General features: G+C 41.2%; 4 protein-coding genes and 1 long non-coding RNA gene across 11 annotated transcripts; 1 reads left to right on the forward strand and 4 right to left on the reverse strand.

Annotated features, from left to right (window-relative positions):
- Window positions 1-334: 334 nt before the first annotated feature.
- LOC115749166 (casein kinase 1-like protein 3) lies at window positions 335-5940 on the reverse strand. Of its 6 annotated transcripts, none has more exons than XM_048278197.1 (15): window positions 5660-5937; window positions 5470-5510; window positions 5141-5210; window positions 4880-5028; window positions 4676-4771; window positions 4509-4579; window positions 4226-4287; window positions 4074-4137; window positions 3826-3910; window positions 3617-3743; window positions 2887-2969; window positions 2664-2718; window positions 2158-2294; window positions 1709-1896; window positions 335-575 (listed from the first exon to the last, which is right to left on the reverse strand). In XM_048278197.1, exons 1-14 carry the CDS (start codon window positions 5733-5735, stop codon window positions 1717-1719), a joined length of 1296 nt encoding a protein of 431 aa, XP_048134154.1. In that variant the 5' UTR covers window positions 5736-5937; the 3' UTR covers window positions 335-575; window positions 1709-1716. The 6 variants fall into 6 exon arrangements, with proteins under 6 accessions (XP_048134154.1, XP_048134153.1, XP_030541729.1 ...); XM_048278196.1 differs by lacking the exon at window positions 335-575 and adding an exon at window positions 766-949; XM_030685869.2 differs by lacking the exon at window positions 335-575 and adding an exon at window positions 1025-1452.
- On the forward strand, window positions 5692-25803 carry LOC125314896. The gene is made up of 3 exons (XR_007198240.1): window positions 5692-5800; window positions 18620-18622; window positions 25749-25803. It is a non-coding gene; the product is annotated as an uncharacterized LOC125314896 (long non-coding RNA).
- On the reverse strand, window positions 6477-8019 carry LOC115749170 (probable xyloglucan endotransglucosylase/hydrolase protein 26). Its single transcript, XM_030685876.2, has 4 exons — window positions 7740-8019; window positions 7339-7439; window positions 7054-7247; window positions 6477-6960 (listed from the first exon to the last, which is right to left on the reverse strand). Exons 1-4 carry the CDS (start codon window positions 7909-7911, stop codon window positions 6552-6554), a joined length of 876 nt encoding a protein of 291 aa, XP_030541736.1. The 5' UTR covers window positions 7912-8019; the 3' UTR covers window positions 6477-6551.
- Window positions 9750-12799, reverse strand: LOC115749162 (aldehyde oxidase GLOX1-like). Its single transcript, XM_030685865.2, has 4 exons — window positions 12234-12799; window positions 11416-11576; window positions 10736-11313; window positions 9750-10605 (listed from the first exon to the last, which is right to left on the reverse strand). The coding sequence occupies exons 1-4, from the start codon at window positions 12759-12761 to the stop codon at window positions 10004-10006; spliced, it is 1869 nt and encodes a 622-aa protein (XP_030541725.2). The 5' UTR covers window positions 12762-12799; the 3' UTR covers window positions 9750-10003.
- LOC115749171 (rRNA N6-adenosine-methyltransferase METTL5) lies at window positions 22882-27388 on the reverse strand. 2 transcript variants are annotated; one of them, XR_007198239.1, is made up of 10 exons: window positions 27120-27388; window positions 26937-26993; window positions 26738-26835; window positions 26488-26557; window positions 26094-26142; window positions 24883-24971; window positions 24761-24808; window positions 23393-23452; window positions 23090-23243; window positions 22882-23025 (listed from the first exon to the last, which is right to left on the reverse strand). XR_007198239.1 is itself a non-coding variant. In XM_030685877.2 (9 exons), exons 1-9 carry the CDS (start codon window positions 27177-27179, stop codon window positions 23148-23150), a joined length of 627 nt encoding a protein of 208 aa, XP_030541737.1. In that variant the 5' UTR covers window positions 27180-27388; the 3' UTR covers window positions 23033-23147. The 2 variants fall into 2 exon arrangements, 1 of the variants encoding a protein (XP_030541737.1); XM_030685877.2 differs by lacking the exon at window positions 22882-23025 and having other exon boundaries at window positions 23033-23243.
- Window positions 27389-27470: the final 82 nt, after the last annotated feature.

Raw genomic sequence — 27470 nt, forward strand, 5'->3', positions numbered from 1 at the left:
CAGACAACCAGTTTGCAGGATTAGTAACGTTATGTTCTGAAGATGAAGATGTGCATGCTGCCGTGCTACTATTGTGTACATGGCGCAATTGTCAGTCTATAACCTCGTTTTCTCGACTAGGTTTGAGGAATTCCCATCTCTGAGCACTCCTCCACTTTCATACCTTCTTTACTTGGAAGCGACGCTGTCTTGTGACTTTGCTAGTATTCCACTTAGAATAACAGTTGGATAACAGTTCTTGAAGGATGATCTTCCAATCGGGCCAACTGCATATCATAAGCAAAGACCGGTCCTTTTCCACCACAAATCTTTACTTGGAAGCGACGCTGTCTTCTGACTTTGCTAGAGTATTCCACTTAGAATAACTGTTGGATAACAGTTCTTGAAGGATGATCTTCCAATCAGGCCAACTGCATATCATAAGCAAAGACCTGTCCTCTTTCACCACAAAGTAAGTTGTGAGGCCGTGTAGCAGTTGCCGATTTGTAAAATCATTGCGGATCCAGGGGCAAATTGCAGAGGCCCTATGCCTTCAGGCATCATATTTTTCCTCTCAATGGAAGATGAACAGAATCCTGCAATGACAAAACCACGAATTTGATGATTGACCAATGATAGACCCTATTCCATCACACAAATGTCAACCATGGCTCCATTTTCTTATTTCAAGCACGGTGTTCTGAAAATGAAGATATGAATGGGGCATATATTTTCACGTCACATGAGAGAAATTCTAAAGGATGTGCCATCTTCGCTGCCTAGATATCACTGAACGAAACTTCAAATTTTGCAGGAATTCTTAATAACCAATATGAGAAAAGCTGCAAATCTTAAACGAATATAGATGCCTGGTAATCCATGAATATAGTTGCCAAGGTGATCATCAAATCTTAAAAGCACAAGCTCCAGGAGAGTTCGTGAGGGTCCCTTCCTGATCATAGCAGAATAACTGGCACAGCAAGTCAAGCAAAGTTACAATCACAATCAACAATGTCAGATTGCTGCACAAGGAGAAGGAGAAAAGGGCAAAGGAGTATTTCTCTCCCATTAACAAAACCAGATTTTGAATAAGTTGGAGAAAAGTCGGATTGCAATCAAGTTACAAGGAAAATGTCTATAGAACTGAGAAACACGTGACTGCTATGTAAAAAGAACAAAACGTAAGCTCTGTACACTATTTCTCTTGGCCAACAATCAGTTATAGTCACCTTGAACATAAACAATGCCACCAGGCTTTTACAGAGAAAACAATGCAATCCGCCAACTCAACAGCAAATGTGCAGCATCCGAACTTCAAGTCGTTTATCGTAAAACAGTTATCCAGAGCAGGCCTCGCATAAGGAGCAGCTTCCACAGATGCGCATCAAGAGTGTCGGGCACACCAAGTTCATATATTTGTGCACACATGGATTGCTAAAGCAAACACTTAGCCAAACGCTCTGCTCGAGACATCAGTTTGAGTATTTGTCAGTAGGTCATAGTTGGTAAAAACAAATTTCCATATTAGGTAATCCTTCGGCCAAAAAAAATATTAGGTAATCCAAGTTAAAAATAAAGCCACATAGTGTTTATAAAACAAATATCTGCGACTTTTCTATGTGGAAAGGAAAACATGGTGGAAAACACTCCATTAACTTAAGGAAATACATGATACATTAAGATGAGAAACAAGATAATTCAATCCTAAAGCAAAATATAGAAATCGTACCGCATCATCTATTTTGCAGAGGAAATTCTCTGGAATGATGAGATCCAGCTACTAGAAGGTCTATTTTTGTTGCCATGCCCATGAGTGGAGTTTGCATTGTTCGTCAGCAGTTGGGACTTTGGAATATTCTTTTTTGAGACTCCATTTAGAGAAAATGAAGTAGGCGGCATGTTCACATTGCTCACAATCTACAAGATATAATCGCTTTTATCATTGGTGGGTGGCTTACCTGAACAGACTTATAAATGATGAAATAACAAACAGGAGCCTTGGCAATTTGGCACGAAACTGTTACATAGATTATTAGAATTATCCAACTATTTTGTCAATTAAAACCCGCATCCGGTGTTCTCATATGCCCTCTATCCAACCGATTGGATAGGCTGATGTGCATTCTCTATCCTTTTTTTCCCAAGTAAATGCTGGTCAGAAATGGGGCTAATACTCACATTCTTGTTAACAGCGCGGTCAGAACTCAGATTCTTGTCCATTGCAGATGGATGTTGTGGGCAAGTGACGGTGCCGGCAGTATTGCTCGATCCACCAGGCTCTGCCACATCACTTGCATGAGCAGCATTTGTGCCACCTGTCATCAAACATACGGAAATTTTAGTCCATTCATAAGCAAGAGTCAATTACATCTCCCAATGAAGAATACTCCTCTTTCTTTTCCAAGTTCTCATTCATCCTCTCCATCACTTCTTGTGTCCTAGAAAACCAGTATTAACAACATTAGTGTTTAAGGGTCCTCTAACTCCAGAAGGAATTTCAGAGGGATGACCATTTTAATGGTCTAATTAATGGTCATGAGTGTTTACCAGTAGCAGGAAGGTGTACAAAGATCACTAAAGATTATCCTAAACTGACAAAAATTTTCAAAAATTAACATACAGTATCCAGTCAACTATCACTACTAAACATCAGCAACAGACCAAATACATGAGCAGTAACTGACCTTGAAGGAGGTTGACATCCATTGGCATAGCACGTCTACTCTCTTCAAGAGCTGGCTGTAACAAACAATATTCCATCAACTTATCAGCATAATAGAGGAAAGGAAGGAATTATCAGACCACAACAAGTAGTGTTATCAAAGGAGCGATGCCAAATGATCACACTGCAAAGCACTTATGTTACAGAAACTTCTCATAAAGTAATTTAAAGTCAAGATTACCCACAGAAAATCGAGGCTGAGTTTTGCTCTTTTGTGCTTGTTGGTATTTCAGGATCGTCCAATCAAATACATAATCAAATGGATATCCTGTAACACATATTGTTAAAAGTTACATGCCGCATTTCAGCGAATTTATCATATATTGAGATCAAACGATATAGAAAGAACTTATCCTGCCTCCCATGAATAGTGATGCCAAAGTGATACATTCTGTTATCTAAGAGAAGAAAAAGAGGAAATCCCAATCTACAATTTCTTGAGGTTTCATTTTCATTTGATACTTCCAGTTGACATTCTGTTACATGAAGTACTTTTACATAAGACAGTTTCAAGAAAGCATATAATATTCGCGCTTTCCTCTTGGTTTGCCCTTGACAAAAATTAATCCTACATAGTTTTTTTCTAAATCTCTGTAAATGCTTAAGAGAAAGGATCATCCTGTCACGTGCCAGACCACATCTAATTTCAGACAAATAAAACAGGGCAAAGCTGGGAGAGATCAGGACCACAAAAGTTGAGCCAAATCGCGTAATTATACTGCAACTATAAGGCACTTGATAGAGAAATAGCCATAACTAATAGATAAGGCCATTAAAAGAAAAGTAGAGCATGTGCTTTGGCATACAGAAAATCGAAGATTTAAGAAGAAAAGTGATGCACATAACTGCTAGCGTGCCAAGAATTGTGATTGCTTTACATTTTGAAATTGACTGTCCCGATTGTATATACAATACCTTCACGAGTAAATAGTTCACGAAATAGACGCTTCAAAAATCCATAATCTGGTCGTTGATCAAAAGTCAAGGAATGGCAGTAATGGAAATATGAAGCAAACTCTACAGGATAAGATTTGCAAAGAACCTTCAAAAAGAGAGCCAACTCAAGTTAGAGCAAACCAACTTGTAGAAAGCAAAGCAATAGGCATACACATCATTTGACACACCTCAATAGGCGTAGATAACTTCTTCTCACAAATCTTATCATACTTTTGTTTCTTTGTAGCTGCTTTCAGTCCCTGCCAAGGAAGGCTGTGAATTGAGATATCACTATATTAGTTCAGCACAAGAGAAATGCAACGAAAATTCTGGGAAAAAAAAGATTTTAAGTCATGTCCTCTAGTTGTAATGTCTATGATCTATATTTTCGGGATAGTAACTTCAAGCCAAAAGATGCCTCATAAATATCATATACCTTCCCCTGAGGAAATACAGAAGTACATAGCCAAGTGACTCCAAATCATCTCTTCGGCTTTGTTCTGAAAATAAAACTAGTTAACACTGGATGCTCATGTCACAGAACATGCACTCGCAAAAGGAAAAGCAAAATGACATGATCCGGCTTACCAATCCCAAGATGAGTATTGCAACTTGCGTAACGTGCTGTGCCAGTTAAATTTTTGTTTTCCCTGAACGCACAATAAATTTCAGTCACGACAAGAACTCATGCTCTCTTCACAAATAAATAATTCTTCAGATTTATCCTTCGATATATCGATGAGAAAGCACCCAGACAGATTTTTGTGAACCTCCAACATAGTAAAAAGATATTATGTGGCATCATGGGAGATCTTAAACTTGATGTATTCAATATGAAGTAAAATTCACCGAAATAAACTAATTGGAAAACCTGTATGGGATATGGCGATTAGTTGTGGAGTCCCGATATCTCTTTGCAAGCCCAAAGTCAATAATATAAACCTGGCAAGAAGGATATTGGAACAGAATGATCAAAGGTATTAAACACGACAACTAGCTGGTGGTGGCAGACATCACGTAAAGCAACACATTCATCACCTGATTTGCTTTTCTACCCAGACCCATCAGATAGTTATCAGGTTTAATGTCTCTGTGCAGAAATCCTTTTGAGTGCATGTACTCTATCCTCGTTATCTGTAAAAAAGAAAGGTGCAGATAAACAAATGTAACCATACACGTCACTTTCAAAAGCAAACCTGCCGCTGCTTGATGATTCAAAGGAAATTCAAGATTTCTACTTACCATTTGATCTGCAAGCATCAAGACTGTTTTCAGAGAAAACTTCCTCCCACAGTAAACGAATAAATCTTCAAGACTTGGTCCAAGAAGCTCAAGAACGGCTACATTATCCTCTCCATCTACGCCGGACCATTTTATGCTAGAAATACCACCTGGAATAAAGAGCAGAGAGAGAGAGAGAGAGAGAGAGAGAGAGAGAGCAGATAAGTAGCTAATTATGCAAGGCCTCAAATCCATGAGCTGCACATGTGATGTGGTACATACTCCCTCCTTGAAGAATGCTGTACAATTTTGCTTCATATAGAAGCTGAGGATGCTTTGTCCGATTATTCTCCTGCAAAGTAAGGATACAGAAGAATGTCACTCGTTCACTGCCCATCTGAGGCCCTCTCAATACACAGTCAGCTCAGGGCTAGCGAAATTCTGCTGAAACAGATTGAATTATCGAAAGACATTCATTCGACGCTACACAAGCTGAAAAGAAGAGGCAAGCTCGGCCAAAAAGAACGAGAAACTCTCTAAGCTCGCCATCGGATCACGTCCGTCCGAGCTCAAACAAAACGACCCAGAAGCTAATTCATCCCGATACTTACAATCTTAACTGCGACCATCTCAAACGTATCCACGTCCGTAGCTGCAAAGGGAGAAAAAAAAAATGAAAATTCACAAGGGTCAATCGAATTGACACAGGTTTCCGCTGCTGCGTCCCAACAAGAAACTAACTGAACAGTTGTACGATGGAAGAGACACGACACACGATCGAGCTTGAGCACGTGGACTGACCGAGGAAGATTTCGCCGAACGACCCACTGCCGATCTTGCGGCCGAGCTTGTACTTGCCGCCGACAACGCGCTCCATCGGACTGGTCGAGCTCTGGGGTTCGTCAAGAAGCTCTTTTGATCACGTCGAAGCTTCTGATTCTGGTTTAGAGAGAGAGGGAGAAGGAGAGGGTTGAGGATGAAATGAATGATCAAAGAGAGAGAGAGAGAGGGGATGGAAAGAGAGCGACTTTTTGAGGTAGTTCTTGTTTCAACTGAGAAACTCAGACCACACGCAGAAGAAGGAAGCGTGGCAATGGACGACAGGAAATCCTGGCGCAAATTTATATTAATTTCCTCGTTGTCCAAATTAGACTTTTGTCATTTGCAAAGCTGAGGGAAAAACAAATTTTGTCACGTCTAACCACCAAAAGGGGTTGAATTCTCCCTTTTTAAAGTATGAATACGAGAGAAACAAAACAAAAATTACAAAAAATTCAAAGTGAATTATCCGATATCGAGATTGAGACGTTGAATGGAAAATTTCAAAATTAAAAAATCAAAGGATGGATCTAAACAGACCAACCATCTCGAACGTTCGTGCAAATCGACTTGCTAACAACGAAGTAACGTTGCATTGTCAAAGTCATTACCGTGGCCGGCCGATCATGTGGGCACTTTTTATGAAAGTAGATGCATCGAAAATAATGAGAAAGAAAAGAGAGAAAAGGAGAAGAAGATTCGAGCGATACGATTCGCACAATAAATAGACGTTAATCAAGTGATATGATCCGTACAAGTAGACATCAAGTATGTTTATTATTGAACCCTTGGAAAACAAATTGAACATGCAAGTAGACGGAGATGTGTAAGACTCATCAATCTCGCAAAGAACAGGCAAATGCTACTACGTCAATCAATACTGAGGCTTGGAACACTCAGGAGGCATCTTCCAGTTGAACCTCCTGGTGTCCTTGCAATAGTCATAGACCATGTACTTGTCCCTCGCCCACTTCATCTGTCCCTGCTTGGCACTGGTGAGCTGGCCGTACGCCGGCGACGTGTACCAGTTTGCCGGTGTCTTGGCCGCGCACTGCCAGATGCTGGCGGGCCCAAACCACTTGCAGGCCCTAGCCTGGAAGTTGCGGAACCGGGCCACGAAGGGCGCGTGCCGCCAGTCGGTCTTCACGAGCCCGCCCCTTGTGGCCCAGTCATCTGCATTCCACAGGCTTGAGTACACCCTCATGCCTTGCTGGTTTGGGTACCCGACGCCCTGGCTCTGGTAGTTCCTGAACACTCGAATTGGTATACTGTCGATGTACCAGCTGCTCTTGACATGAAATCACAATACGAAGACTATTAGGTCATCCAGTACTCGAGGAAATTAAGAGATTTGGCGAGAGCTATGTGTAACTTACACAACTTCGGTGGGGTTCCAGTGAATGGTGTAGTTGTGAAAATCGGCCGCGGGGTCGAACCACAGGTAGAATTGCTGTTCTCTATTACCGATTCCTTGAGTGAAGATGTTTGTGTGGATGGTGTAAGGTTGTCCGGAAACGTTGCCCAAGAATTCGAAGTCGATCTCGTCGTGGTTTGACCCCGTGGAAGATAGCTGCATATAAATGTCCATAAACGCGATCGAATCCTTAAGATTTGTAAGTTTAGGGGCGTTTCTACATAGGTAAGATTTGATTTGATCTTACATAGTATGCAGTGACTGTCCCAGCTGAATTTCCAGGGACTAACTTGATTAGCATTTCAATGCTTCCAAACAGGTAAGCGCTCTTGGATTGAAAGGCTGAACCTGCAAATCCAACACCATTATCCCGCTTAGAGAATGTGTTATAATTCGCTCCACATCGAAATTCATTTGCAGTCAGACCGTCGGCTTTGATTAGTGTTATACTGGCATAATAGTCAGATCCTAGATCCGGCAACTTAAAAAAATCTGTCCATTCAGCCTGCAATATGACTACCATATACATTTTTCTAGTCAATATGAATGCCTTGATCTTGAAGCGCTTTTTGCAATGCTAATTCAATGCGCGTTGAGTTTATATAGGTCATAACGGGAATGCTTTGTCAAGATTAGAAACCGTTATACCAGAGATCTTGTCCAACACGAGTTGAACATCGTTGCCGTTGTTGAGGACCGAGGACTGCCGAGCGCCCCACGTGAAGAACGCGCTGTCCCAGAACGAGGCCTCAACCCGGCATCGATCCACGAAGGCGGAGGAGAAGAAGAGAGCTATCAATAAAACAGGAAGCCTCGCCATGTTTTCTTCTCTCTGCTTCTTTCTCACAATGTATCAGAGAACTCCTGTGCTTGCGTAGTGCGGTGGGTAGTCTGCTTTGCCTTGGTTCTGAGGCCTTTATATAACCAGGGACTAGCACATATGGCCGATCTAGGAAAGAACTTCCACCGATGAATATATTACATGTTGTCCTAGAATGTGTTGAGCCTGTCAGGGGCTCTGGATTCTGACCCTTTCTAGGACTACTTATGCTGTCCTCCTGTCCAGCTCCCCTTTACAATGATTAACAATTTTAAGCTACGAAGTAAGGATGAAATCTTAATCCTGAATTGAGCAGAACTGTTTGAGAAATCATGCTCGATCCTCTCCTTTGTCACCTTGACTACGATGAACTCGAATGGGATTCGTTGCGATTCGAACACGAAATCAGCCACATCCGAACCACTCATTTAAACTCTTAGGTGTCGGCATGAGATGTTGTTTATCACAAATTAAATATATCCGTTGCATCTTTTGGTGAATCTACGAAAATCGTTCCTTTGTACGTCCACGGGAAAAAGTGTCAAAAAAAAGTTGTAAACCTATTACGTTTGTGTCAATTCGGTCATAAACCATCCGCATTTATACCAATTAAGTCCATCCGATCAATTTTAGCCGTAAATCGCTGATGTAGATGCTGTTAGAATCCAGATATTGTTTATCGCGACACTAAATTAAAGATATCCATCGCATCTTTTGATGAATCTATGAAAATCATTCCTTTGTACGTCCACGGGAAAAAGTGTCAAAAAAAGTTGTAAACCTATTGCATTTATACCAATTTAGTTCTAAACCATCTACATTTATACCAATTAAGTCCATCCGATCAATTTTAGCCAGAAATCGTTTGTCCCACGTGACACGACCGACGTTGACGTGGATTTTATTTATTTATTTATTTATATATTTCTAATATTTTTTTATTTTTTCTGTATTTTTATTTATTTTTTTTATTGTGGGCCGGCGAGGGTTGCCCAAAGAAGAGTATTTGGGGGGAGGAGGGAAGGGGGCATAAAATTTTGGGATGACTAGGTCTCGGAGGCTACCCAGAGAAGAGTGTGTCGTGGCCGAGACTAACAATGCAAGAGGAAGGAATTGCCAGTTGTAAATGTCATCAATCGACAACCTCAGCTAACAACTTCCTAGACGTGCACACTTCAATTAACATATGTTCAAGTTCATAATGCGCTTAGTTTGGACCTAGATCATCTCGGGCCAATATTCATTAGGAAAATTATCAAAAAAATTCTTAAACCAGACTCAATAGTGTAAATAGACCATCTCTATATGGAAGATTTGTAATTTTCGATGAATGGTTCTTTTGATGACCAGGCACCGACCTACTGTGTTGACATTGATTCGAAGCCGAGAGACCTTGCTCTACTTTTTTTTCCTTTTTCTTGTGATAACGCCGAAGTTCACGTAATGGTGGACCATCGATTCTAGGGACTACCATATCGACCGGTGATCAATAGGCAAGAAGCCCGTCGAGGCCCGAAAAGGCGAATGAACGGGCTTCGGGCAACATCCTCACATGAGAAGTCTCGGCTCGCCGAATCTTGGCCCGACCTCCGTGACCGGCTCGGCACAGGTCCACCCCATGATCACCGTCAAGGGGATATCTCCTCTAGAAAAGTTGATAACTCATTCATAGTCTAGTTTTGGTAATTTCATGTAGAAATTAGTGAATTCGAAGGGGTAGTAAGTTATGCAATTAAGTTGGTAAAATTGGTACGAAAGTTTGGAATTTGCAAAAACTGTCAAAAAGAATTGGTAATTTCATGATTAAGTATTAGTACATTACAAGTGAAATTACCTAGGAGAAAAAAAAAAAAAGGTTGCCTTTCATTTTGTTTATCAATGATTTTTGACAATTGCCAATGTTTATTGTAATTTTCAGGCATGGGAAAAGAATTTGTATGTTTGGGCACTGAATACTAAAACAGGAGAACATCAAATTCGAGATAAGAAATTGGCTTTCCACAGCACAAAACACATGTGACCAGTACGAAGGAACACACAAGAATCAATCGATCCATGGCCGATCTCCAAACCCAATCAAACCCAGTCACTTTTACTGGATCTGAACCCAGGCTCCCACGCTTGGGACGCCCTTGTACACCACGAATACCAGGTAATGACCCGGCGGCGCGATCGTCCCGGACGGGGGCGACTTGGTGTCGAGGTGGTAGATGCCGCCCTCGTTCCTCAGCACGGTGTTGGCGAGCTGCAAGAGCCTCTGGTTCATGGAATACCCGTGCGTGGTGAAGGGCGGCGCGTACATGGTCACCTTCACGTCCCTCTTGCGCACCCTCCGGCCGTCCGAGTTGACCCTGAACTTGATGTAGAAGCTCCTGTTGTATCCCATCTTCTTGTCGGTGAGTTCGGCGACGATCTCGGGGCGGTATTTCTGGAGGGCCGGGTTGAGGTAAGGGGGAGAGAACTTCTCCATGCGCAGCTCGGTCGGGTACGGGACGTTGGTGAATTGGTAGGTCGGGTTGGTGTTGCTGCCTGCGACGAGAATCCTGCCGTCGGGGAGGACCATGGAGGTGGAGTGGTACATGCGGGGGATGGTGGCGGCCTTCAGCTCCCGGAAACGCTCACCGGCAGGCTTCTGGGGCGAGTAGAGGACCGGGACGTAGTTCGGGTCTTCCGCGAAGTTCCATGCAGCCGTGCCTGTTCGATAGAAATTAATAGAGATTGTTAGAAAACTTAGCAATGTAACATCAAATTTCAAACAAATGGGACATAATTTTCATGTAGAATTTTGCCTCATCAAAGTCAATATGTACGTGCGTATGTGTACCTTTGGTTGCTCCATTAAGCATGAGGAGATCTCCGGTGGGCAGGATGAGCATATCCCCCATGACCCTCCGCGACGGCATCGCCTCCTTCTGCCACTGTGCGTTCGGGTCGGTCACCACGAGCCGGGCGCAGTCCTGGAGCGCTGGCATGAACATGTTGTTCTTCTCTACCGCCCGGTATGCCGTTGACTTCGCTCCGCCGCACACAATGACCTCCGCCTTGACCATCCTCGAGTCCACGTGGTTCTTGAGGACCATGGGGAGGAGCGCCGACATCCCTGAGGCCGGGTAGTTGCGGGATCCGCCGATGAGGCGGGGGAACTCGCGGATGATCTTGTTCCTGCGGGCGTCGAGAATGATGGAGCGGCTGTTGGCGAAGACGAAGAGGTTGCCGTCGGGGAGGAGGTTGACGAAGGGGTAGAGATTGTTCTCGTCGAGGTCGGTCGTCTCTTCCAGGAAGGGGAAGAAGGTCGTCTTGGCGGAGATCTTGTTGTTGACAGTGACGAACTCATAGCTATAGGAGCGGCGGCCGCCCATGACGATGAAGGCCCCGTCTTCAAGCTTGGTCTGAGTTGAGTACCTGTTAATTGGTGATCATAAAATTAGGTTAATCACAACTTACAAACTATGGTCACTTGAGTGTATCGTATAATTGGGAATATGAATTGGGAGATTATCTTACCATCTTCCGTTGCCAAGCACATTGGGGGTATCTCGCCAATTGCAGTTATCACATAGACCGAGAAATCGAACCGATTGGCTGCCGGCGTCGAACCCTCCGGTGCTGACGAAGTTTCCGTCGGCTCCGAGCCCCCCGGAGGAGCACCATGGGTCCGTAATTATCTATTTATAGATCAATGAGAAAAATTTGTTAAGAAACTAGATACATTCTTCCAAAACTTTCAGATCCTATAATTGAAACGAAGCATGGACAGAAATCTAGTACAATTTTGGATTAATTATGGTTGCTACTTCCTTAAATGCATCCACGCGTCCATCATGTTAAGAATAAATTGTGCTCTAATACGGTATCCAAAACCAAAATCAATTGTGTCAAGCAATAATTATTAATTAGGGCTTTGGTTATTGTCTGTACTTTAAGCCTAATGATCAACCCAGTTATGATGGACGAATAGGCACTGAAATGACCTCGTGTATTTTTGCATGGAAAAGTTGTCGGCAGCCTTTCTCAAAAATGGCACTGTCCCATATTTATTTCGGGACATTTAGGTAATTTCGTAACATATATGTTTAGTGGGAAAAATATAAAAATCACACATTTCATATAGTGCAAATTTTGAAAGATTACGTTAGGCATGCATGCAAATTGTAATTATATGTACAAGGGCAAGAAGTTTAATTGTTTCATGCAACTGCTATCACATGGAGAGGAAAATTTGCGTAGTGGGAAATCGTATTTTGAGTTAAGGGTCGTGTAATAGTTGGATAATCCCGAAATCGAGAGAGAGAATGAGAAGGAGAGTTAGAGAGAGGAGGTACACTGAGCGGCCGGAGCGCCCGGGTCTCGATGTCGTAGATGACGGCATGAGCCCAGCAGTCGGGTGCCTTGGCCTGCGGCCTCACGGGGCAGACCATGTTCTTGGCCAGCCTGATCTTGGACGGCCCGAGCACCGTCGAGTCGAAGATCAAGGCCTTGTTGTTCGGCAGCAGCTGCAAGTGCATGGCCGAGACGCCGGAGCTCTTGGACACGAGCTCCCATTTCCCCTCGAACTCGGTCTCGCTCGCATCCTCCGCGTCGTCGCCGCCATGGCTGCCGAACAGGGAGAACCTAAAGCCGGGGTCCTCGTCGATCGCCGCCGTCCGTTCCCCCTCGTCGCCCACGACCCCTCCGTCGTTGCCCACGGTCGCGTCCCGGACGAGCTGGGACCCGCCGACCAGCTTCTCCGGGTTGAAGAGCCGGTCGAAGAGGCCGCCCCGGAACGGGAGGAGCTGCGAGCGGGCGGAGGAGAGGAACAGCAGCGGGAGGAGGAGGAGGCACAGGGCCTTGGGTGGGAGCAGCATTGCCATTGATGAGAGAGAGAAGGAAGATGGGGGGAGGGGGACGTGGTACGTCTGCAATGTTGGCTCATCGGGGCCGCGGCTTTTTAATGACGTCGTCGGGCGGTGGGTTGGGGGGCCGGTACTACCGGTCCTTCCTCAATTGGAGGGACCAAATCGATCGTGTGGACTGGGCTTCTTATCGTTCGATTCTCGCACGTGCGAACGGCCGAGGTTTCTCACCGGTCGCGCACGCGATTAACCGAATTCGTTCCCCCCCTCTTTCCTGTTCTGGTCGATTTTGTTCCGGAGGCAGCTAAATTAACCGCTGGTGTTTTTTCTCGGAACGTTTTGGGGCCTCTCTGTCCTCAAACGTAACGCCACGTGTTTTCTATGATGGGCATTTGACGGGTTAGTTTATTTAGTTTTTTTTTTTTTGAAACCTCCTTTCTTACACGACCAAAATAACGTGGAGGTCAACTCGTTGACTGTCGCACGACATGTTCTGCCCTTTACCGGCAGTGACGTGAAGAGACTCTATTTTCATCGGGAGTAAATGGTCCCCGTCTTTGGACATAGTACCCTTCACGTCGGACCTCGAAAAGAATGTTTTCTAAAGCCATGATTCGCGATAATTAGTCGCGAATAATGATCAATTAGGCCCCGTCTAGATTTGATTAATCTCGCGAAAGAGCTTCAAAACTATGCAATATCTGGCCAGAAAAGCAGTTTACGGAATGTTACGAGTGCTTTAGCTGATTATTCCTGCTTTGTTTGTGCAGAGTTCCTTAATCTCTTCCTTTGGATACGATAATCCATTTCAAACATGAATACGAAAATAAAAGGGGAGATCTTGCCCTAGGCTTTGCTATTTGAGCGAAGGGAGAGCTCGAAAAAGTCGAAGATTTCCGTCGCCGAAAGAGAAGACGCGATGTTTTCATATTGCACCATTTCGTGAGGCCGTCGTTAGATTCAAATTGGAAATAGTTGCTACCGGTAGATTTCGCCCTAATTATCGAAATCTCAGGTTTATAGAGCAAGGGCATGACTTAAACGCGGGGACCGTCAAACACTCGTTTCCACAAAATTTTCGTCTATTTTTGGTGCCAAGAAAAGGGTTGCAAAATCTCATGCCTGCGACCAATAATGTGACTAATTAGAATTTCCTCAATATCTTTTTGTTACATACTAATTCTTCTTTAGATTGATTCTTCAGGTGATTTAGGATAATGAAATATCTAATGTGTATTCCGTTAGCGGTCCGCCCTAGGAACTAATCAAGGTTGATGCTCTAACATTAGTTGTGGATTAGGTTGTGTCGAAAAAACGACATTCACTATACTTAGGTAGTCATAATGTGTTGCTAGAGACCGCTTATGACTTATGGGCCAAAAAGGATTTTGAGCACACTGCTAATGTTTAATGAACCTACGGGGTCGCACACGATAGCGCACCGAGTTTATATATTCTTCGTGCCTTAATCTACTTAAGAAGTAGATTTTAATTTATTCTCCTATTCTAAATATCTACGTGATCGTGCATGTTATAAGATAACGATAAAACGCACGATTGGAGATAGACGGTTTGGCGGGCCCGAATCGCCCGGCCCACTTCTTTTATTACGCGTAAATATTGAGGCTATATATATAGACGTGGAAAAACCCTAAAGACGTCTATGAGAATAAAAAAACACAGAAAATCGTTCTCTGTTTTTAGATCTTTAAGAGAGTCTCGAAGATCGCAAGGCAATCAAGGAATGGGAGCTCCAAGATCCGCAAGCTAGCACTTGGATCGTTGAAGACTTCGGTTCGTGTGTGTGAATACCGGTAGAGGCGCAACACTTGGGGCGCTAATTCGGACATAACCGATCATCCATTTAACTTCGATCCGAAAAGGTACATCTTGAACTCCTATTGATTTCAATATACGCATGGATCATGTCTTGAGTTTCGGTTTAGATTTATATTCCGCTGCATTTTGACAATCTGGAAACCCTATCGGTGGTATCAGAGTGCCTTGTGATATATTCAAGTTGAATTGCAAACCCTAATTGTTGATACATATGATGTATGCCTAAAGTGATTCTTGATTAGGGTTAGATGAATTGAAAAATATGAATTAATATGATCAATTTGAGTAATTTCACATTGAAACAAATTTGAATTCCTGCAATGATGTGGATTAATGTGATTGATCCAAAGGTGTTTTTGTTAAGAAAATAGAATTACGAATTTTGTTTAGGGAGTTGAGAAAAAACGAAATAGGGATGGCCTTAGGGACGGTTTAATTGAAACCGCCCGCCCTAGTAGAGATAGTTCAAGGGCACGGTCGGTTTCCTGTGAAAACATAATTGAGAATTATGTCTAGGTTTCGAGGGCACCGCCTCTCGACCCCGCTAGGGGTGCTACCCCCTTGACCCCTGCATTGAATTGTTTGTTCAATTGTTATTAAATTCAATTATTGATGTACCTTGTTGTGATAAATGATGTTTTGTTTATGTCTATAAGATGCATATATTCATAACTAAATAAACATCAAAAGTCCCAAATAAAATTAAGTGATAAAATGATGTCTTTCCAATTATACACCCGTCAAGACTTGAATCGTCAAAAGATGGGTCTGCCAAAGCAAGGTGTCTTTAACTATTTGAGTAAGATAGGATGAATAATGGTTATCCATATGTCAAGATTGGTTTACTTAACGAGGCTATCAAAATAGTTTTGGGCCTTGAGGCATAGAGTTTGGGGATAAGACATGAGATGTCAACCCTAATAACCAAAAGTTGTATTTGATGCAATTGGCAAAGAGTTGTCTATCTATATAACCGAATCTTAAGCGGTAAGCCAAAGTTTACTCGAATTTTGGTGAAATATGGATCTTGGTCCACTATACTTATAGGGACACATATTATAAAAGTATAGTTGGAGTTTATTATTGATAATATTAATGAACAATTCACTTTGCATATTTGTTGTAAATAATGGCAAATAGCTCTACATCAAGCTCTTCACTGCGATCTATCCTTGAGAAGGACAAATTGAATGGTTCAAACTTTTTGGGCTGGTATAGAAGCTTGAGAATTGTTCTCAAGCGGGAGAAAAAGGATTATGTTCTAGAGAAACCACTTCCTCAGAAGGCACCTCCTTCCAACACTCCCCATGCTGAAAGGAATGCTTGTTAGAAGCATAAAGATGATGCATTTGATGCATCATGTCTAATGTTAGCTACCATGAACTCGGACCTTCAGAAGCAGCTTGAGAACATGGATGCCTATGATATGATCATGAACTTGAAAAAATTGTTTCAGGAGCAGTCGTGCACTAAAAGGTACTAGACGGTAAAGGCCTTAATTGAGTGTAAGCTAGCAAGTGGGAGCTTAGTTAGCCCACATGTCATAAAAATGATAGATTATATTAAAAACCTGGAGCGGCTAGGCTCTCCCATTAATCAAGAGTTGGCTACCGACATTATTTTTCATTCATTGCCTCATGATTATGACACGTTTGTTATGAACTATAACATGCATAATCTTAATAAGTCTTTGACTGAACTACATGGGATGCTCAAAACTACTGAGCAGAATATCAAAAAGGACCATACCCCTAATGTTCTCATGATTCAAAAGGGGAAAAGCTTTAAGAAGCCAAGTAAGGTCAAGGGTAAGGGCAATGGTACTAAGTCCAAACCTAAATCCAAGATAAAATCAGGTCCGACTGCAGATGATGTCTACTTCCATTGTGGTGACCATGGACATTGGAAGAGGAACTACAAGAAATATTTGGAGGATCTGAAAAAGAAGAAGGGAAATGAGACTTCCACTTCAGGTATTTATGTTATAGAAGTAAATGTTACTATTACTTCTACTTCATGGGTATTAGATACTAGTTGTGGTACTCACATTTGTTTGAATGTGCAAAAACTAAAACGAAGTAGAACACTCACAAAAGGTGAAGTGGAACTACGCGTTGGAAATAGAGCAAAAGTTGTTGTGTTAGCCGTAGGAACATATGATGTAGCTTTACCTTATAGTATGATTTTAGAACTGAACAATTGCTATTATATACCTGCTATACGCAGGAATATTATTTCAATTTCTTGTTTGGACAAGGAAGGTTTCTATTTTGATATAAAGAACCATAGTTGTTCATTTTATCTTAATAGATTGTTTTATGGTAGCGCCCATATTGTGGATGGGATATATATTCTAAATCTTGATGTGTCAATCTATAATATAGATACAAAAAGGTTTAAATCTAATGATTTGAATCCAACCTACTTATGGCATTGTCGATTGGGCCACATAAACGAGAAACGAATTCACAAGCTCCATAGTGATGGGCGATTAAATTCATTTGATTTTGAATCATTTGATACGTGTAAATCTTGTTTAGTTGGAAAAATGACAAAAACTCATTTTACTAATCGAAGTGAAAGGGCAAAAGAATTGTTGGCCCTTATACATACCGATGTGTGTGAACCACCAAGTTCTACAGCCAGAGGAGATTATCGATACTTTATTACATTTACCGATGATTTCGGTAGATATGGATATATTTATTAGATGAAACATAAATCCGAGTCCTTTGAAAAGTTCAAGGAATTTTAGAATGAAGTACAAAATCAACTTAGCAAGAATATCAAGGCTCTTCAATCTGATTGAGGAAGAGAATATCTAAGCCAAGAGTTCAATGACCATCTCAAAGAGTGTGGAATTGTTTCACAGCTCACTCTCCCTGGAACACCATAGTGGAATGGTGTCTCCGAGAGGAGAAATCGAACTTTGTTAGACATGGTTCGATCAATGATGAGTCATGTAGATCTTCTATTATCTTTATGAGGATATGCACTCGAGACACCTGCTTTCACATTAAATAGAAGTCCATCAAAAGTCAGAGAGAAGACACCATTTGAAATATGGACAAAAAAAGCTCCTAGTATGTCTTTTCTAAAGATTTGGGGTTGCGAAGCTTATGTAAAACGTTTACTCTCCGATAAGCTTAGGCCCAAATCTGATAAATGCTTCTTTGTGGGATATCCTAAGAAAACAAAAGGATATTACTTTTACAACCCATCGGAGAACAAAGTATTTGTTGCTCGCAATGGTATCTTTTTAGAGAAAGAGTTTCTTACTAAAGGAACCAGTGGGAGTAAGGTAAACCTCGAAGAAGTTTTTGTGCCACAAGATGGTATTCTAGTTCGTGACGAACCTCAATTAGATCTACAAAAAGTTATAGAGTCTACTTCAGTGGCACATATAATTCGTAAGTCCGAAAGAACACATCGTGAGCCTATGAGATATAGTTTTCGTGTGACAGAACATCATCATCTATTGTCAATAGAAAATGACGAACCTACAACCTATACATAAGCTATGATGGGCCCAGATTCCGATAAATAGCTTCAGGCCATAAAATCCGAAATGGACTCAATGCATCAAAATAAAGTTTGGACTTTGGTTGATCCACCTGAAGTTGTTAAACCTATAGGGTGCAAGTGGGTTTTCAAGACGAAAACCGATATGAATGGAAAGGTTCACATCTATAAAGCACGGCTGGTAGCTAAAGGTTTCAAACAAACTCATGGTGTTGACTATGATGAAACATATTCACCAGTGGCTATGTTTAAGTCCATTCGGATTATCCTAGCGTTTGCCGTATATTATAACTATGAGATATGGCAAATGGATGTAAAGCCAGCTTTCCTTAACGGAAACCTAGATAATGATGTGTATATGACACAGCCCGAAGGCTTTACATCACTAGATAACGCTGGGAAGATATGTAAGCTTCAACGTTCTATTTATGGATTGAAGCGGGCATCACGGAGCTGGAATATTCGTTTTGATGAAACTGTCAAAGAGTTTGGCTTCATCAGAAACAAAGAAGAAGCTTGTGTAGACAAGAAGTCTAGTGGGAGCGTAATTGTGTTTCTAGTGTTGTATGTGGATGACATACTACTAATTGGAAATGACATTCATATGCTTCAGTCGATTAAGACATGGCTAGGAAAATCTTTCTCCATGAAGGACATGGGAGAGGCAAAATATATTTTGATAATCGGGATCTATAGAGATATATCAAAGAGACTTATTAGACCGAGTCAAAGTACATATGTTTACAAAGTCATCAATAGGTTTAATATGCAAGATTCTAAGAAAGGTTTTCTCCCGATGACACATGGCATAAGTCTTAGCAAGACTCGGTGTCCTTCAACACAAGATGAGCGAGACCGCATGAGTATGATTTCTTATGTATCTGCTGTAGGATCCATCATGTATGCTATGTTGTGCACTCATCCCGATGTTGCTTGTGCATTGAGCATGACAAGTAGATACCGATCGGATCTAGGAGAACCTCCCTGGGTAGCTGTTAAAAATATCCTTAAGTACTTGAAAAGAACTAAGGATTTATTCTTAGTCTATGAAGGTGAGGAACAGATCATTGTAAGTGGTTACACTGATGCTAGTTTCCAAACCGACAAAGATGACTTTCGATCGTAGTCGGGATTTGTCTTTTACGTGAATGGTGGAGCGATGTGCTGGAAGAGTTCCAAACAGAACATAGTTGCAGATTCTATGACAGAAGCTGAGTATATTGCTGCTTCAAAAGCATCAAAGGAAGCTGTTTGGATTCGAAAGTTCATAGAAGAACTGGGAATCGGTCCCACTAGTTCGAATCCAATAGACCTTTATTGTGACAACAATGAGGTCATAGTTTTGGCTAAAGAGCCTAGGTCTCACCAGAAGACCAAACACATACTCGGAAAGTATCACCTCATTCAAGAATTCGTTGATAAAGGCGATGTCAAGATGTACAAAGTTGCAACGGAGTTGAATATAGCTGATCCGTTGACGAAGGCTCTTCCACAACCTAAGCATGAGCGTCATTATAACACTTTAGGCCTTAGACACATTAGTGATTGGCATTCATGTGAGTGGGAGTATATGTAATATACATTTTCATTGTTCATTAATAAAATATATGTTATATTTGATTTCAATTTAATTTGAGTATATGATTAAATGCAAAATCTTACTCCCCTAAATATTGGATATCCTTAATAGATAATCAAATGCGTGATTTGATCATGAAACTCTATTAATAGAATGTATATTAATATTCTAAATGTCTCTAGTCAATTGTCATTGAGCATTGGAACGCCAATGGTGTTTGAGACTAGCATGTGAGTCAACTAATGACCAAGTTTCACGGGTCGTGAATATAGAGATATAAAGTTGATCACATGGAATACATGTTGGAGAACATTGTATTAGACAGACCCGCCATGAGAATACTGTAGGATTGTTATATAATGTCAGCAGTATTTCTCATCACAACTATAGAGTATAGTCCTTTGACCTGAATCTGTCGTTGTTTCCTAGACGTAGAATGGCATGCTTTAACATTACCAAACGTCAGCCGTAATCGATGATTATAAAAGTAATGGCTGGGCACGTCATGAATCGTGCTGAGGGATGTGGGTAGACAAGATGGGATTTGTCCCTCTCATATAACGAGAGTATGGTATCTTGGCCTCCCGTAGAGTTGAGACTGTGAAATGCATGGCCATGCTCAAGTGAGTTGAGGAGTCAACTACTTGGTTTGATAGTCTAGCTGTGGTATTGGGGAGAATGAGTTTGAGCTATATAAGGATGATACTTGTCCTGCCTTATGCTTAACTCGGACATCAAGTGACAAAGGGACTTAGCTTGTAAGATTGGTTCTAGTGCAAGTGAGAGATTTTTAGCGGTATGCCCTAGGAACTAATCAAGGTTGATGCTCTAACATTAGTTGTGGATTAGGTTGTGTCAAAAAAACGACATTCACTATACTTAGGTAGTCATAATGTGTTGTTAGAGACCGCTTATGATTTGTGGGCCAAAAAGGGTTTTGAGCATACTGCTAATATTTAGTGAACCTACGTGGTCGCACACAATAGCGAACCGAGTTTATATTTTCTCTGTGCCTTAATCTACTTAAGAAGTAGATTTTAATTTATTCTCCTATTCTAAATATCTACATGATCGTGCATATTATGAGATAACGATGAAGCGCACAATTGGAGATAGACAGTTTGGCGGGCCCGAATCGCCCGGCCTCGGTTCTTTTATTACGCATAAATATTGAGGCTATATATATAGACGTGGAAAAACCTTAGATACGTCTATGATAATAAATAAAACACAGAGAATCGTTCTCTGTTTTTAGATCTTTAAGAGAGTCGAAAATCAAAAGGCAATCAAGGAAGAGGAGCTCCAAGATCTGTAAGCTAGCACTTGGATCGTTGGAGATTTCGGTTCGTGTGTGTGGATACCGATGGAGGCACAATACTTGGGGCGCTAATCCAAACACAACCGATCGTCAATTTAACTTCGATATGAAAAAGGTACATCTTGAACTCCTATTGATTTCAATATACGCATGGATCCTGTCTAGGGTTTCGGTTTAGATTTATATTCCACTGCGTTTTGACAATCTCGAAACCCCATCATATTCGTCATGGAAAATTGTCAAAAAATTATAAACTTATTGCATTTTTGTTAATTCAATCCTTAACTTTATAAGTTTGCCATTTTTTTTTCTCAAACGTTTGCCAATTGAATTATAAACTTTTTCACTTTTTGCCAATTGAGTCATATTTGCTAGAAATTCCCGACGTAGACACGGGCAATAAAGAAAAAGAACAAAATAAAAGAAAAATTATAAATTATAAAAAAATATAAAATACTATTCACGTTAGCATCAACCATCATACGTGGTACCACCGATGTCCAAGTTAGCGATTTTCAGTTAAAATTGATCAACTATTTTTTATTGGCAAAATATCAAAAGGTTTCAAACTCAATTAGGAAAATCAAAAGGTTATAATTCAATTAACCAAATGCGTGTTAAAGACTTTTGGACAATTTTTGCCTTTCTTATAAAAAGGAGATTAGATTAGATCAGAATTATACTTGTCTTGACTACTAAAACCCTAGTTTCTCTTTGTGGAAAAAAAAAAAAAGGTTTGAATCTAGGGGTGTGCAACCGGACCGGATTTACTCGGTAGCCGGATCGGCCCATCGGAAAAACAGGATCGAGAATCGGTTCTTGTTCAAACCGGTCCAAGAACCGGTTTCAATTTTTGGGAACCGGTTGAAACCGGTTCGGTTTCCGGTTCTAGGTGAAGACCCACCCGGTTTTAGAACCGGTTTGTAGCTCCTGTTTTGAAAAAAAAAAAAAAAAAAACTTATCTAGCTTGCCAACCTTACCTCACCTCATTTGTTTCGTGTTTCCCAAGGCCATCACGTTGTGCTCTCTCTCTCATTGTCGCCACAATCGGATCATTTCATCGATACTCATATTATTTTGATGGAAAAAATGAAAAAAAAAAAAGGAAAACAGATTTCCGAGTAGACTTTGGAATCGAACCGAAAAACATGATCGGTTTCAAAACGGGTTCCAAGACAAACAAAGTAGGTTCTCGGTTTTAAAAACCGAGAACCGATTATAACAAGATTGATTTCAAGATCGGTTTCAGGGTCTTGATCTGAACCCTATCCATCCGACCTATGCTCACCATTATTTGAATCCACTCGTGGTCGATTTCAATCTAAGGTACCGCCAGCACTTAAAACTCTCTTTTGAGAAAGAAAGAAAAGAACAAGAACGACACGTGAAGACATGTCCGCTGATCGTACGAATGGCCTAGAGTTAATCCCATCAACATCGCTTGCTTGGCTGCAAGAAGCCCACTTGTCCGCAGATCGTACGAATGGCCTAGAGTTAATCCCATCAACATTGCTTGCTTGGCTGCGAGAAGCTCACCGTTTTGCTTGAACGACATGATACTCGGACGGGGTCTACATTGTCCAGGACGAAACCTCGTGCTCGGCAAACGACGAAACACTGATCGACCTTATTCCTTGGCGGGCACACAACGAAGCTGTCGAAATCCTCTTCAGTAGATGGGGCTAAATTAACCAGTACAGATCATGCACATAAGCTGCAAAATGTACTTCGACACCGCCTTTTGTAAGTAATATAAAGTGTCGTTTTACTCGAGAGACTCGTAAAGCAATCGATCTATACCTCATCAGAAGAATCTCAATCCTTTTGCCGCCATAAGGACCGGCACCAGAAAAGCCATGTGAATGTGACGACAACACACATTTTGAGTAATATTCATCAATATGGCATATGCAACAGGTTGAAACAAGTTCTTACCTTGATAAATTACAAATGTCAAGAGAAGGTGCTTAATTTTCGGCAGCTGAAGCGAACAACCTACCAATGTTTTGAACAGACATAATACAGAAATTCTCCTCAGTGTTAGACCAAATGTCCTCTCACAGCCCAGAAGAAAAAAAAGATCCTGCTTCTCGGCTTCTAAGTACAATGGTTTCAAGTAAATGTGCAAACACTTTCGCGGTTTTGCCTAAGCTCCTTGTGGTACAAAGCGCCAGAGGTCCACAGCAATGTCCACCTCCCTTTTCTTGTGAAACTTGTACATTTGAGGCACATCATACCGAAGCTGTGGAACATGAAATGAAGAACACCAGAAATGAAATGCCGCATCAAACAAAGTAGATGCATTCTCAGACAAGAACGCAAGTAAACAAAACACAAAAACAGAGTGGCATTGAATTTTGGAACAGAATTAATGCGAAAGCAAATTCATACCTCACACAAAACTTCAGCACTGCCAGCATTGAAGTCCCGCAGCGCTGCCTTCTTGACATGCTGCCATCATAGTAAAAAAGATGATAAGCATTGCCCCATTATGGAAGACAGATGTATTAATAGACAAACAAAAGCGGCTAAACCCTTACCAAAAAAAAAACAAAAGCGGCTAAACCTCAGGCCCTCCCTTAACAGAAAATAGACAATATACGGCAGGTTTTCATGAGCTTACAAGTCAGATCTCACCAATAAACCATAACAAGCTCTCCATCACAAGCTGGGAAAACAATAATCTTTAAACATGATGGGGCCCTCAACACGCACCTGGTACCATTAAATAACTGGACCACCAAATATAAATAAACCAGGACAATATTACTGACCCACTTCACGTGTCATGATAGTGAGAATCAAGGTCAAGACATTCACTATGCCCACAATGAGGAAATTGTTTAGAAGTTTGTTGCAGCACAAGCTGATGCCCATCCCTTGCAGTACAAGATAATGCCCATCCCCTCACCTCACCACTGGATCCGCCGACAAAAATAAAAATAAAAGCCCATACCCACATATACTTCCTAGTTTTGAGAATACTGACACCTTGTATATACTCAGGTGCTACCATTCAGAAATTTAAGAAGCATAAAAAACAATGCATTTCAAGTTTTGTCTGTTCACTGAAAATTTCTAGTTTCCGATCGAAGAAAACAGAAAAATGGCCAAGAGTTGCACTTGTTAGACCTGGCTTGTCTCCAAAATTTTAAAAACTGAAAACAGTCTATCAAAACATATGATGTTCTCTCTTTAGTTTCCAAACTAGAATAAACAGGAAATTGGAATTACCGAATATTAATAATAGTTTATTGATGTTAAACTACAACATAACTAGTATTTTTTCAAGATCATCAGTGAAAGGAAAGCTGAAGAATATTCTTTGGAACCAAATTCTCGAGCAATGTGACTAGTTAAACCACAACCACATGCAAGAGATGGCTTGATCATGTCATGCTGATGAAAGACAGTAATTTCCAAGGCCATTCTACGGAGCTTCTTAGAATGACCCAGGCCTACCAAGATAAGCCCAGAACAACAATCTGGTTGAATGGGCCAGATTGGAAATTTACGCTTGAATCAGGACTTTGACGCTATTCCTGCCAATATCTGGTTTCATAAAAAACTGGCAGGCTTGAATAAATAGCAAGGAAAGTTTAATTGCAAGTCCGTTCCGACCAGTACATCTCCAAATAAATCCACACAGGGATATACAGGGAGGTGAAAAAAAAGTGTGTTGAAAGCTAGTGTGTAAATGAAAAAACACATGAATGCAAAGTGGAAGCTTCCAAAGAAAAATTAAAGGGCGATACTTACTTCTCTTGTTGATGTTTTATGCAACGAATAAACTGCTTGAGAGGCAACCTGGTGTCAAAAGTAACATATCAATCCATATTTGTATACAACAGCAATAATCAAGAAACAATCTGTTTGCTTACCGCAAGAGCCATTCTGAGAAACTCCATGTCCGCCCCTTTTTTCCGGGTACCAAAAGGAGGATTCATTACGACAGTATCAACAATCTCGCCTACAAAAAGAACAGAATTGTGATGGTCATTATATACTGCTTGAAGTCATGTGGATTAGCCACTATGCAAGTTTGGGAAACACATATTTCCAGGGCATGAACCAGACACCAATGATTAAGAATATAATTGAGAACATGATCAGTGAAAAAGAAGCAATGGCACAGAAGATTAAATATAGCACCTGGGTAAATTAGTTACTTTGGCGCCTCGTTGCATGCTAAGTTCCATACCGAACATTTACAACACAAGAAATCGTGAACACCTTCGACCAACAAGCCATATATGAAATGCATCAATTCATGGATGGTTCATTTCATGAAGTAATAGCATCTCCACTTGCCAGCTAAACCCAACAACTTTCCACACATCTGACATTTTGCAAAAATGCCTCTGCTAAATTGTGATAATACAACCCTAATGTCCACGATCCTTATGGTGGTAAAGGATGGAAGTAAGATTAGATACATCTCCAGTACATATCACATGAAATGTGATCTCATTTATCATTAATCCAGTATGGCAACAATTCCTGTCAACTGACAAGCAAGAACTAAGCAAAGGGCATGCGAGGGCTTTGCCTTTTTCTGCCTAATCACCATTACGTGAACTGACACATACGTATCCACATACAGGACCTCACTATCTTTTGAAAGTATGGCTGTAGGACAAGAAAAATGGAAGTAAAAGAAAGAAAAAGATCCAGCAAATCGAAATGGTACTTCTCATATACGATTACTTTTGATGAGTTGCATATTCAGTAAAGATCATTGTGCGAGAGAGAGAGAGAGAGAGAGAGAGAGAGAGAGAGAGAGAGAGAGAGAGAGAGATTGACTCATTGATTTATCTTATTTGAGCTAGAGGTACAGTCTCTTCTTATTCTATATTTGCACGATGCAAACTACCAAGAATTCGCATGCTTTGCTTCAAAGATAAATGCTTTCATATTCCACTTCCACTTTATCCCAGATTTGACTTGTAGATATCACTGTGTGAAGTGTGATAATGATGAGAATCGAGAAGGCAATGCGTTGACCCGGAAAGATAGTGCACTGAGTAGGATGAAAGAGAAAAAGCAAAGTGATGCCAGGACATAACAAATTCCATGAAGCAAGGTATTTTACCCCTAAAATCCAAGTTCCTGAGATCACATTGAACCAAGTTCAATTCCACCTGCACAAGCATTTAAACATTAGATGCAAATTTACATCACTTACTGACTAATTAGCCAGTTGCTAGTTCTAATCAATGTTCCATATAAGTTCTTAATTGTGATTGAACAAAACCCACAGCTAAAATTCATTCTGCTCAGGCCAAAACAATAGAAAGAAATGCGAACAGCTATTAAAAAAACATTTGTCTTTCCTCTTAGGTACATCAGTGAAGAGTTAAGAGGACTGTTCCACTGACAAGCAAAGCAAAATTCAAAGTCCTTAGAAGCCAAGGTAAAGAACCTGCACTCTGCACATGAACCATGCTAACTGAGCAAAAGCTATCCTTACTGATTAGAACTGGTACCTCAAGCTCCTGTGCATTCATAGACGCGATTTCAAGAGACTGAGAATCGACATCAATCCCGACGACATGCCTGTCCACAAATAATTAAGAAAAAAGAGGACGACATACGACTCATGAGATCATCACTCCAACAGGGGTTCACTTTAAACTAGTCGCCCAATTCAAGAACACAAAACATAGAAAGGATGAGTCGCCTCGAAATGGGTCCCAATACAATTACAACGAAAGAAAGGATAGCCGAGACACTCACTCTGCCCCTAAGAGAGCCGCCGCAATACCCAAAGTACCACAACCACATCCGAAATCAGCTACGACTCTTTCGCTCACATCTCCGAACGAATTCTCTGCCTAACAATGGACGAAAAAAAGAAAAAGAACCATGCATCAACAATCAAGAACTCGCCCATAGCGATGAACGACCAAAACAAGAGAGGCGGATGAGATAATACAGTGTAAAGCATGCGAGAAGCAATGTGAGGTCCGGTTGGGTACTGTTCCAGCTCCACCTGCAACAACGACGACGACGACGAAAGCCCACGAAGATGCTCAGAAATCGCTTACTCTGTACGGTATCAACATGCGTATGTGGAACTTTGACAGTACTCTAGAGAGAGAGAGAGAGAGTGAGAGACCTTTGGGTTGGAGAACTGTTGAAGATCGCCCAGGAGACCTTCCAATTGCTTCAGTTTCATTGCAGAATCTCCGCGCGGAAAGCAGGAGAGAGAGAGAGAGAGAATGAAGAACAGAATCCACCTTTTTGCCCTTTATAAAAAAACCCTAATTTGGATTCTGGATTTCTGATTCAAAAAGGGCTAATCTAGTGGAAGGGGAAACTGGAAAGAGCAGGGATCAAGAGACATATTCTCAGCTGATGCAGGGCCTTGCCATGGCCAGAAGGGCTTTCTGCCTGCTAAAATATAAGCAATGCCATTGTGCTTTCGTGAATAGATGTTTGATATCCTTTTTATTTTTTCGATTTTATT

The sequence above is a fragment of the Rhodamnia argentea genome, chromosome 4, assembly GCF_020921035.1.
Source record: "Rhodamnia argentea isolate NSW1041297 chromosome 4, ASM2092103v1, whole genome shotgun sequence".
NCBI lineage: Eukaryota > Viridiplantae > Streptophyta > Magnoliopsida > Myrtales > Myrtaceae > Rhodamnia > Rhodamnia argentea.